This window comes from Oncorhynchus nerka, linkage group LG7 (genome assembly GCF_034236695.1).
Source record: "Oncorhynchus nerka isolate Pitt River linkage group LG7, Oner_Uvic_2.0, whole genome shotgun sequence".
Classification (NCBI taxonomy): domain Eukaryota; kingdom Metazoa; phylum Chordata; class Actinopteri; order Salmoniformes; family Salmonidae; genus Oncorhynchus; species Oncorhynchus nerka.
The window spans coordinates 60,627,058-60,640,450 of record NC_088402.1 but is presented as its reverse complement, the minus strand read 5'-3'; the positions used below and the strand labels follow the sequence as shown (position 1 = coordinate 60,640,450).

Sequence of the window (13,393 nt, the reverse complement as noted above, 5' to 3'; positions counted from 1 at the left end):
GCTGAGAGAACATAGGGCTGAAGGAACTTAGGGCTGAGGAAACAGGGCTGAGAGAACATAGAGCTGAGGGAACATAGGGCTGAAGGAACTTAGGGCTGAGGGAACATAGGGCTGAGAGAACATAGGGCTGAAGGAACTTAGGGCTGAGGGAACATAGGGCTGAGAGAACATAGGGCTGAAGGAACTTAGGGCTGAGGGAACATAGGGCTGAGAGAACATAGGGCTGAGAGAACATAGGGCTGTGGGAACTGAAGGAACAAAGGGCTGTAGGAACAGACATGGTCCCATACCAACCATTAGTTTGTGCGATTAACGGGGGCTGTGTTTGAGAGACAAGGGCGGATCCTGAAATGGTTCTTCTCACAAAAACATCTGTAAACTCTGAACGGTTTGCACTACAAACTATTATGAACCCCACTATAAAAAACTGAGATGCTCACGAACACACACTGTTTTGCTCTACGAAGCTCACAAGCCGCACAAGAGGCGATAGAAAGCAAAGGTTCTTCTACATAAAAGATCATAGGACATAATACTGTAATAAGCTCACATTGTTGCTGTCAAAAACTCCAAACTCCACACAGTTGTCACTGACTAGTTGGACATTCATTTCTCACTAAGCAAAACATTTCTGTAAAAAAATGTTTTTATCAGGTTATTGTTTGGTAGACCTCATTTTTTGTTGTTGACATTAGTCAATGATACTCATGAAGGCAACAAATGTGTCATTCTTTTTCATTACATTTCTACTAATACTTTCATTGTACTGAAAAGAAAATCGTAAAACACTTAATTGTGAGGCTAAATATGAAGGCTGTACATATAGATCAACGAAAGTAGTGAAAAAACAGATATCTAGGTATCCCTGGGCCTGATGAGGTTAATAAGCCAGTCAGGTTCTTCTTACTGAAGGCATGTGGGACACACACTGCGCCGCAGTCAAATACGCAGCATTTGTCATCTCCAGGACAGTCCTCATCGCAAAAGCATCCCTTTTGTGATGGCACCACGTTCAGAAGCCGCGGGCACTGACCTGCCTTTGGGAGGATTGGCACTGTGAGAGAGCAGGAGGAATCGTTGGAGTGAAGTTGGGGGACCTCAAATCAAGTTAATTAAGGTGTAATTACAAAGTAGGCTACTCTAGCAACATTACGGCAATGGATTACAAAAACAGAAGCTTTTTCGTTCATTTTCGGTACCGGCACATTCAGTGTAGGCTATGCGTAAAATGGCCAAGTGTAAGGCTGGATTGTTTCAACCAGCAAATTTAAATCATAATGGCTGGCTCGTGTTTTTAGTAAGTAAAACAACACAATAAGATGCAAAATAGCCTATACACAATTAGGCCTATATAGGCTACTTAAAATAACTAATCAAATTGCCTTACTTTGTTTCATGAAAAATAGTGACAAATAATGCAAAGTAATTTTAACAACTCACCTGTAGAATTGCCTCCAGTTTCTGCAGCAGAGATTATTTTCAAATCAAATGCCAACAGAACAATAACCAAAGCACAAAGCGCTGACGAATTCATTTCCAAACTGTCTTCAAGACTGTACTTGGAGCAAATAGTCCAAATAGATTTAATAGAAGAGAGACCTGGACCGCGTTCAGTATGAAAAAACGTTGGGCATCGTTCAAATAAACGGAAGCGGGGCAGTTCTGAACGACCAGTTGAAAAACTCGGAGGGGTTGGGTTGTTGTTTCAGGCCAGGGTTGGAGAACGCTCTCAGCATAACTGATAAAAAATATATATGAACGCCAGCAAGGCCGCTGCCCTTTAAATACTTAACTCATTGCTTCATGCCACCACACCTTATTAAATCTCAGTGAGTGACACCCGCCACACCCACCAAATGGAGCAAACATACGTCAAAGTCTGTTCAAGAACGTTTTGGGGAAACGTGTCGTTCAGTACAAACCGTCACGCAACGTAGCAAACGTTTATTCGAACTGAACGCACCCCAAATGAGAGCCCAACGCATGGGGAACAATAGAGCTGCAGGGTCCCTATGTCCCTCATTTTACATTCCGAGTTCGGATCGAACATTTGCTTAGGTCACATCTAATAACAATTATTAAAGAGACAATATGGAACTTTTTACGTGGGTTGCTCTTGATCCAAATGGACAGGAACGTTGCCCAGAAATTAGAACAGATATTCATAATTGGACAAAAAAGGGAACACCACCCTAAACCCATCAGCAAAAGCAAATATTGTTAGCCTAAAACTAAGGATTTGTATGGTTTTGGATAGGAAATTGATGAATATTACATGAACCATACAGCCAACATTTACATGGGTGTCAGGTAGCTTAAGAGCTAGTGTTTGGCCAGTAACAGAAAGGTTGTGAGATCAAATCTACAAGCCTACAAGGTGAAAAATCTGTCAACGTGAGCAAGGCCCTTAACCTTAATTGCTTCCGGCTTGCTGTTGATAATAGCAGACCCTGGCTGTGACACCACTCTCTGAAGGTGTATCAGGGAGAGTTGTGATATGCAAAAAACACATTTCCATTCACGCATGCATATTATAACACACTTGAACATGTGCGAAATAGGACAAATATAAGCACCACCAAATTGTTATTAGCATTCAAGCTGAAATTTGCCATATACAATGAAACTGTATTAAAAAATACACTAACTGAACTTCAAATGAGATGGTAGTTCAATGACTGAAAGGATTTCTGTTGGACTGCTGGTGACATCCCATAATGCATAATGATTCATAAATTAAATGTTTCAAATCAAATCCAATTGCATTTGTCTCATGAGCCGAATATATTTTGGGAATGACACAAATATTAATTTTCACAAGGTCTGCTCCCTCAGTTTGTATGATGGCAATTTGCATATACTCCAGAATGTTATGTAGAGTGATCAGATGAATTGCAATTAATTGCAAAGTCCCTCTTTGCCAAGAAAATGAACTGAATCCCTCAAAAACATTTCCACTGCATTTCAGCCCTGCCACAAAAGGACCAGCTGACATCATGTCAGTGATTCTCTCGTTAACACAGGTGCGAGTGTTGACGAGGACAAGGCTGGAGATCATTCTGTCATGCTGATTGAGTTTGAATAACAGACTGGAAGCATCAAAAGGAGGGTGGTGCTTGGAATCATTGTTCTTCCTCTGTCAAACATGGTTAACTGCAAGGAAACACATGCCGTCATCATTGCTTTGCACAAAAAGGGCTTCACAGGCAAGGATATTGCTGCCAGTAAGATTGTACCTAAATCAACCATTTATTGGATCATCAAGAACTTCAAGGAGAGCGGTTCAATTGTTGTGAAGAAGGCTTTAGGGCACCCAAGAAAGTCCAGCAAGTGCCAGGACCGTCTCCTAAAGTTGATTCAGCTGCGGGATCGGGGCACCACCAGTACAGAGCTTGCTCAAGAATGGCAGCAGGCAGGTGTGAGTGCATCTGCTTGCACAGTGAGGTGAAGACTTTTGGAGGATGGCCTGGTGTCAAGAAGGGCAGCAAAGAAGCCACTTCTCTCCAAGAAAAACATCAGGGACAGACTGATATTCTGCAAAAGGTACAGGGATTGGACTGCTGAGGACTGGGGTAAAGTCATTTACTCTGATGAATCCCCTTTCCGATTGTTTGGGGCATCCGGAAAAAAGCTTGTCCGAAGAAGACAAGGTGAGCGCTACCATCAGTCCTGTGTCATGCCAACAGTAAAGCATCCTGAGACCATGCATGTGTGGGGTTGCTTCTCAGCCAAGGGAGTGGGCTCACTCACAATTTTGCCTAAGAACACAGCCATGAATAAAGAATGGTACCAACACATCCTTCGAGAGCAAATTCTCACAACCATCCAGGAACAGTTTGGGGACGAACAATGCCTTTTCCAGCATTATGGCGCACCTTGCCAAAAGGCAAAAGTGATAACTAAGTGGCTTGGGGAACAAAACATTAATATTTTGGGTCCATGGCCAGGAAACTGCCCAGACCTTAATCCCATTGAGAACTTGTGGTCAATCCTCAAGAGGCGGGTGGACAAACAAAAACCCACAAATTCTGACAAACTCCAAGCATTGTTTATGCAAGAATGGGCTGCCATCAGTCAGGATGTGGCCCAGAAGTTAATTGACAGCATGTCAGGGCGGATTGCAGAGGTCTTGAAAAAGAAGGGTCAACACTGCAACACTGCAACGCTCGTTGCATCAACTTCATGTCATTGTCAATAAAAGCCTTTGACACTTTTGAAATGGTTGTAATTATACTTCAGTATTCCAAAGTAACACCTGACAAAAATATTTAAAGACACTGAAGCAGCAAACTTTGTGTAAATTAATAGTTGTGTCATTCTCAAAACTTTTGGCCACGACTGTAGACCTTACAGTGAAATGCTTACTTACAAGCCCTTAACCAACAACGCAGTTTAAAGAAAATATCCCCCCCCCAAAAAAAGGTAAGAGATAAGAAAAACAAATAATTAATGAGTAGCAGTAAATAACAGTATCGGGGCTATATACAGGGGGTACCGGTACAGAGTCAATTTGCGAGGGCACCAGTGTCTAGGTAATTGAGGTAATATGTACTGTACATGTAGGTAGAGTTATTAAACTAGGTATAGATAATAACAGAGAGTAGCAGCAGCATAAAGAGGGTGGGGGAAATGCAAATAATGTGGGTAGCCATTTGATTAGATGTTCAGGAGTTTTATGGGTTGGGGGTAGAAGTTGTTTAGCACGAAGAGGACTGGCCACCCCATATAGCCTGGTTCCTCTCTAGGTTTCTTCCTAGGTTTGGGCCTTTCTAGGGAGTTTTTCCTGGCCCTCGTGCTTCTACACCTGCATTGCTTGCTGTTTGGGGTTTAAGGCTGGGTTTCTGTACAGGACTTTGAGATATCAGCTGATGTAAGAAGGGCTATATAAATACATTTGATTTGATTTGATTTAGAAACCTCTTGGACCTAGACTTGGTGCTCCAGTACCGCTTGCCATGGGGGGGTCAACACAGTAGCAGAGAGAACAGTCTATGACTAGGGTGGCTGGAGTCTTTGACAATTTTTAGGGCCTTCCTCTAACACCGCCTGGTATAGAGGTCCTGGTTGGCAGGAAGCTTGGCCTCGGTGATGTACTGGGCCGTAAGCACTACCCTCTGTAGTGCCTTGCGGTCGGAGGCCGAGCGGTTGCCATACCAGGCAGTGATGCAACCCGTCAGGATGCTCTCGATGGTGCAGCTGTAAAACCTTTTGAGGATCTGAGGACCCATGCCAAAACTTTTCAGTCTCATGAGGGAGAATAAGTTTTGTTGTACCCTCTTCACGACTGTCTTGGTGTGCTTGGACCATGTTAGTTTGTTGGTGATGTGGACGCCAAGGAACCTGAAGCTCTCAACCTCCTCCACTACAGCCCCGTCAATGAGAATGGGAGCGTGCTCGGTCCTCCTTTTCCTGTAGTCCACAATCATCTCCTTTGTCTTGTTCATGTTGAGGGAGAGGTTGTTGTCCTTGCACCACACGTTCAGGTCTCTGATCTTCTCCCTATAGGCTGTCTCATCGTTGTCGGCTACCACTGTTGTGTCATCTGCAAACTTAATGATGGTGTTGGAGTCGTGCCTGGCCGTGCAGTCATGAGTGAACAGGGAGTACGGGGGGGGGGGGGGGGGGGGCTGATCACCCACCCCTGAGGGGCCCCTGTGTTGAGAATCAGCGTGGCGGATGTGTTGTTACCTACCCTTACCACCTGGGGGTGGCCTGTCAGGAAGTCCAGGATCCAGTTGCAGAGGGAGGTGTTTAGTCCCAGGGTCCTTAGCTTAGTGATGAGCTTTGATGGCACAATGGTGTTGAACACTGAGCTGTAGTCAATGAATAGCATTCTCACATAGGTGTTCCTTTTGTCCAGGTGTGACAGGGCAGGGTGGAGTGCAATAGCGATGCATCATATGTGGATCTGTTGGTGCTTTATGCTAATTGAGTGGGGTCTAGGGTTTCTGGGATAATGGTGTTGATGTGAGCCATGGCCAGTCTTTCAAAGCATTTCATGGCTACAGACATGAGTACTATTGGTCAGTAGTCATTTAGGCAGGTTACCTTAGTGTTCTTGGGCACAGGGACTATGGTGGTCGGCTTGAAACATGTTAGTATTACAGACTCAGACAGGGAGAGGTTGAAAATGTCAGTGAAGACACTTGGTCAGCGCATGCTTCGAGTACACGTACTGGTGATACGTCTGGCCCTGCGGCCTTGTGAATGTTGACCTTACTCACATCGGCTGCGGAGAGTGTGATCACACAGTTGTCCGGAACAGCTGATGCTCTAATGTATATTTCAGTGTTTCTTGCCTCGAAGCAAGCATATAAGTTATTTAGCTCATCTGGTAGGCTCTTGTCACTGGGCAACTCTTGGCTGTGATTCCCTTTGTAGTCTGTAAAAGTTTGCAAGCCCTTGCACATTTATTTTGACTTTATTTAACTAGGCAAGTCAGTTAAGAACAAATTCTTATTTTTAATGACAGACTAGGAACAGTGGGTTAACTGTTTTGTTCAGGGGCAGCACAACAGATTTTTAGCTTGTCAGCTCGTGGATTTGATCTTGCAACGGTTACGAGTCCAACGCTCTAACCACTAGGCTACCTGCCACATACATCAGTCACTGGTTTTATCAATAAGTGCATCGAGGTAAGTGCAAGCCCTGCCACATCCGATGAGCGCTGGAGCTGGTGTAGTTTCCCTGCATTTAAGTCCCCTGCCACTTGGAGCGTCGCCTCTGGATGAGCGATTTCCTGTTTGCTTATGGCGGTATACAGCTCTTTGAGCGGGGTGTTAGTGCCAGCATCAGTCTGTGGTGGTATGTAGACAGCTACAAAAATACAAATTAAAACTCAATCGGAAGATAGTGTGGTCTTTTCATGAGATACTCTACCCCAGGCGAGCATAGCCTCGAGACTTCCTTAGATATCGTGCACCAGCTGTTTTTCACATACATATGCATATGCCCCCGCCCCGTGTCTTACCAGAGGCTGCTGTTCTGTGCTGCCGATGGAGTGTGTAACCCGCCAGCTGTATGTTCTTAATGTCATCGTTCAGCCACGACTCGGTGAAACATAAGATATTACCGTTTTTAATGTCCCATTGGTAGGATATACGTGCTTTCAGCTCGTCCCGTTTATTTTCCAGCGATTGAACATTAGCTAGCAGGACGGAAGACAAGGGCAGATTAGCCACTCGTCACCTGATCCTCGCAAGGCACCCTGATATTTTCCACTAAATCTCAGTTTCCTTTTCCAACGAATCACAGGGATCTGGGCCTGGTTGGGTGTCTATGGTAGCATATCCCTCCTGTCCGACTCATTGAAGAAGAGCTCTTTGTCCAGTTTGAGGCGAGAAATCGCAGTTCTGATGTCCAGAAGCTCTTTTCGGTCATAAGAGACGGTAGCAGCAACATTATGTACAGAACAAGTTACGAACAACGTGAAAAAACAAACAAAATAGCAAAATAACAAAATGGTTGGTTAAGAGCCAATAAGAAGACAGCCCTCCCCTCCGGCGCCATGTAAAGAGATAGCACACTGTTGATTGTTTGATTTGGGGAAATGGTTTGATTCCGTTGCCTGTATATTGTAGAAGATTTTTGTTGTTGTTAAAAACGTATAATTCACCTTTAGGATGGTCTTTAGGCCTACACATTTACTCAGCTGTCATGGTTATGTTGGGCAGATGAATAAGAGTTCTTTCTTTGACTACACTGACATCTGGTGACTTAGATTAGACAACTATTTGCCGGACAAGATAAATGCTTATCATTGGATTTTCTTACATTATCACTTTTATAATGTACACCTCCATAAACAAAGTAATTACTATATTTCAATTTCACTCCAAATTACGCTGTAGGACTATACTCATCACATTCTATATGCCTGACTGAGACAACTTAGGTTAGCTAAAGAGGAGATAGCCTATTGCCTAATAATAAAATATATAACATGTTGTGGTTCATATAATGATAAAATGCAAATGTCAGAGGAGGGGAATTTGGGAATTTGGGAATATCGGACTGAGAACTCAGAGGGGTAGCGCTAGCAACATACACTATTATACAGTGATATTTACAGAACATTAAGCTGACAATTTGTCAAGGGCCACCAACACTTCTGAGATCAGCCAGGAACCAATTCATAGCACGGCCCATATTTCCAGTCCATAGCTCATCACCTTGCCAGCATGACATGGAGATCGGCCCAAAACGGAAATGATTCCCACATGAGTCAGAACGTAATGCATGAAGAATGAAATATCGTATTCGGTAGCACTTTATTATAACCACGTAATAAAGCATTTATAATGCCTTGGTTAAATATTTGATGAATAATTTATTAAATCATTACTCCCACATTTGTCAATGTTAGTTACCTAGTTATTTACACATTCACACATTCAAAAACAATTTGTAAAGTATTTCATAATATTCATAAGGCCATTACATAAGAATACATCTTTATAAACTACTTTACTAATCATTAGTTAAGTCTTTTTGCATGGCCTCATCCAATAAGCACACAATATTCCAAAACGGTCACGCTGTTGTAATAATGTGATGTGTAACTTCAGACAAACTCTATGCTGTGTAATTACATTAAATGTATTACATTAAATTAAATGCTTCAAAATTCACAAAAAGTGACTTTAGCTGATGAACTATGAAATACCACATATGGAATCATGTAGTAACCAAAAAGTGTTGAACAAATCAAAATATATTTTAGATTCATCAAAGTAGTCACCTTTTGTCTTGATGACAGCTTTGCACACTCTTGGCATTCTCTCAATCAGCTTCACAAGGTAGTCACCTGGAATGCATTTCAATTAACAGGTGTGCCTTGTTAGAAGTTCATTTGTGGAATTCCATTCCTTCTTAATGCGTTTGAGTCAATCAGTTATTTTGTGACAAGGTAGGGTTGGTATACAGAATATAGAATAATAAGTCCATATTATGGCAAGAACAGCTCAAATAAGCAAAGAGAAATGACAATCCGTCATTACTTTAAGATATGAAGCTCAGTCAATTCGGAACATTTCAAGAACTTTGAAAGTTTCTTCAAGTGTAGTCGCAAAAACCGTCAAGTGCTATGATGAGTCTGGCTCTCATGAGGATCGCCTCAGGAAAAGAAGACCCAGAGCTACCTCTGCTGCAGAGGATAAGTTCATTAGAGATACCAGCCTCAGACATACCAGCCTCAGACACTAATAATAAGAAGAGACTGGCTTGGGCCAAGAAACACATGCAATGGACATTATACCAGTGGAAATCTGTCCTTTGGTATGATGAGTCCTAATTTGAGATTTTTGGTTTCAACCGCTGTCTTTGTGAGACACAGAGTAGGTGAACGGATGATCTCCGCATGTGTGGTTCCCCCCATGAAGCATGGAGGAGGAGGTGTGATGTGTGGGGGTGCTTTGCTGGTGACACTGTCAGTAATTAATTTAGAATTCAAGGCACACTTAACCAGCATGGCTACCACAGCATTCGACAGCGATACACCATCCCACCTGGTTCGCGCTTAGTGGGACTGTGCACCTGTTTTTCCACAGGACAATGACCCAACACACTTCCAGGCTGTGTAAGGGCTACTTGACCAAGAAGGAGAGTGATGGAGTGCTGCATCAGATAACCTGGCCTCTACAATCACCCGACCTCAACCCAATTGAGATGATTTTGGATAAGCTGGACCGCAGAGTGAAGGAAAAGCAGCCAACAAGTGCTCATTATATGTGGGAAGTACAAAACACTTTTTCACCGCAATAGGTTTGATAAATTCACCTCCGAAGGTGAAATGTGTACTTACATTCTGAAATCTTGCTCTGATTTATCATCCAAAGGGTCCCAGAGATAACATGAAGTGTCATTTTGTTAGATAAAATCATTTTTCATATCCTAAAAAGCCCCATGTAGCATGCACGATCGATTTGTACTATTTGCAATGAAAGGAATCTGTAAAAATCTAACCATAAACGTTGTTTCAACCGGTCAATTCATGTACCTATGTATTCTTCAGAGATCATAGAATGTAACCAGACTTCACTATATCATTAGGTGTGTTGTATATGTTGTATATCCTATAGGACGCCTTCATGGCACTCCTTCATGGCACGCCGGCCTTCATTTGATCGACTGTATCTTTGTCAAATAAGCACCAATCGGGGTCAAACAAAGCTAGCTAGATAGCCAATGAGCTGGGCTTTACGGGAGTATCCTTGTCTCGGTCGCAAAATGTAGGCGCTAACCTTTTGCAACAGCATGCCTTTTCATTTTGGACAAAAATAATTAGAATATTCAGAGTTATGAAGATATGAAAACTGGTCCTTTGGCAAATGTTGAACTTATAATATGGCTACTAATACTGTAAAAGATAAATCAAAGTCCAAGTATACAGATTTGGCGATATTCTTGCAGAACAAAATGTAATATGAATGCCAATGTCTCCTTCACGATTTGCCAAAATGTACCTGGGTGACTTCACACTAAATGTCATGTAGTTCGCTCATTCTTCAAGTTATCCGTCTGAGATTTTGCACACACTGCTGCCATCTTGTGGACACCATCAAAATTACAACCAGAGTGATGGCTAGAATTGGGACCTTTCTATTGCATTTCAAATATGGTGGTAGAAAAAAACTGGTTGTTTTTTCTTTGTATTTTCTTCTACCATATATTATTGTGTTATATTCTCCTACATTCAATTCACATTTACACAAACTTCAAAGTGTTTCCTTTCAAATGGTACCAAGAATATGCATATCCTTGCTTCAGGGCTTGAGCTACAGGCAGTTAGATTTGGTATGTCATTTTATGCAAACATTTTAAAAAAGGGGGCTACCCCTAAGAAGTTTTACAGTATAATTTTTTATATGAAGCCAAACATTGTTGGTTACTATTTAAATGTTATCCTCCAGAAGAGGCAGAACATAGGCTATATAATGTCTAATCTCAAAAGTACTTACAGAGGAAAAAAACATTTTCTTGTAGAGAATAGAGAAGGTATCATGTTAATGAATGACATTGTAAACAACTAAGGTAAAATTATGTCACACAAGCAATTAATCACGGCGTAAGGAAAGTTATGCTCAATTGTCATGCCCTGACCTTAGTATTCTTTGTTTTCTTTATTGTTTTGGTTAGGTCAGGGTGTGACATGGGTGGTGTATGTGTTTTTGTACTGTCTAGGGGTTTTGTAGGTTTATGGGGTCGTTTACTATCTAGGTGTTTATGTATGTCTATGGTTGCCTAGATTGGTTCTCAACTAGAGGCAGCTGTTTATCGTTGTCTCTAATTGGGAACCATATTTAGGCAGCTATCTTCTTTGGGAATTTCGTGGGTTATTATCTATGTCTATGTTATGTTGCACGTTAGCGCAGTGGTTCGTTAGCGGTCACGTTCGTCTTATCGTTTTGTTTAAGTGTTCTTCGTGTTCTTCCTTCAATAAAGAAAAATGTATTCTAACAACGCTGCGCTTTGGTCTACTCCATACGACGATCATGACATCAATACAAAATTATAACCAGTTCATTGCAGCTCTGCCACAAAAATGGAAGAGGCAATTACTTAAAAGAGAAAGGAATGAATTCATCGTAAATGGCTTAAAATGGCCAATATTAATCGTAACATGTATCAGTTTCACTTACGGTCAAGAGGGTTGACAACTATACCGCATTAAATTCAAGATAGTTGGGAACAGATTTTCGGTATCCCAATACCATGGCATCAGATTTATGAAGTACAGTGGGGAGAACAAGTATTTGATACTGTCACGTTCTGACCTTAGTTCTGTTATTATATCTTTGTTTTAGTATGGTCAGGACGTGAGTTGGGTGGATTGTCTATGTTCGTTTTTCTATAGTTTGGGATTTCTGTGTTCGGCCTACTATGGTTCTCAATCAGAGGCAGCTGTCAATCGTTGTCCCTGATTGAGAATCATACTTAGATAGCCTGGTTTCACTTTTGAGTTGTGGGTGTTTATTTTCCGTGTCAGTGTTTGTGCCACACGGGACTGTTTAGTTTGTGTCGTTGATTCACGTTTATTGTTTTGTATTTCAGTGTTCATTTTGATTAAACTTTATGGACACTTACCAGGCTGCGCATTGGTCCTCCGATCCTTCTCGCTACTCCTCCTCAGAAGAGGAGGATGAGAACCCTTACAGATACACTGCCGATTTTGCAGGTTTTCCTACTTACAAAGCATGTGGAGGTCTGTAATTTTTATTATAGGTACACTTCAACTGTGAGAGACGGAATCTAAAACAAAAATCCAGAAAATCACATTGTATGATTTTTAAGTAATTCCTTTGCATTTTATTGCATGACATAAGTATTTGATACATCAGAAAAGCAGAACATAATATTTGGTACAGAAACTTTTGTTTGCAATAAAAGATATGTTTCCTGTAGTTCTTGACCAGGTTTGCACACACTGCAGCAGGGATTTTGGCCCACTCCTCCATACAGAACTTCTCCAGATCCTTCAGGTTTCGGGGCTATCGCTGGGCAATACGGACTTTCAGCTCCCTCCAAAGATTTCCTGTTGGGTTCAGGTCTGGAGACTGGCTAGGCCACTCCAGGACCTTGAGATGCTTCTTACGGAGCCACACCTTAGTTTCCCTGGCTGTGTGTTTCGGGTCGTTGTCATGCTGGAAGACTCAGCCACGACCCATCTTCAATGCTCTTACCGAGGGAAGTAGATCTCGCGATACATGGCCGCATCCGTCCTCCCCTCAATACGGTGCAGTCGTCCTGTCCCCTTCTTCTTCTTCTTCCTCCAAACATGGCGAGTGGAGTTTAGACCAAAAAACTATATTTTTGTCTCATCAGACCACATGACCTTCTCCCATTCCTCCTCTGGATCATCCAGATGGTCATTGGCAAACTTCAGACGGGCCTGGACATGCACTAGCTTCAGCAGGGGGACCTTGCGTGTGCTGCAGGATTTTAATCCATGACGGCATAGTGTGTTACTAATGGTTTTATTTGAGACTGTGGTCCCAGCTCTCTTCAGGTCATTGACCAGGTCCTGCCGTGTAGTTCTGGGCTGATCCCTCACCATCCTCATGATCATTGATGCCCCACGAGGTGAGATCTTGCATGGAGCCCCAGACCGAGGATGATTGACCGTCATCTTGAACTTCCTCCGTTTTCTAATAATTGCGCCAACAGTTGTTGCCTTCTCACCAAGCTGCTTGCCTATTGTCCTGTAGCCCATCTCAGCCTTGTGCAGGTCTACAATTAAACCCTGATGTCCTTACACAACTCTCTGGTCTTGGCCATTGTGGAGAGGTTGGAGTCTGTTTGATTGATTGTGTTGACAGGTGTCTTTCATACAGGTAACGAGTTCAAACAGGTGCAGTTAATATAGGTAATGAGTGGAGAACAGGAGGCCTTCTTA

The 13,393-nt window shown here is 42.4% G+C and overlaps 1 protein-coding gene across 1 annotated transcript in view; it reads right to left on the bottom strand.

Moving 5' to 3' along the window:
* Positions 1 to 13,393, bottom strand: part of LOC115132104 (uncharacterized) — a 31,821-nt gene that overhangs the window by 1,830 nt on the left and 16,598 nt on the right. Inside the window, exons 9-10 of the mRNA XM_065021078.1 lie at positions 1,441 to 1,705; positions 908 to 1,054 (exon numbers count right to left, since the gene is read on the bottom strand). Coding sequence (XP_064877150.1) covers positions 908 to 1,054; positions 1,441 to 1,705 — 412 coding nt within the window. The remainder of the gene's footprint in view (positions 1 to 907; positions 1,055 to 1,440; positions 1,706 to 13,393) is intronic.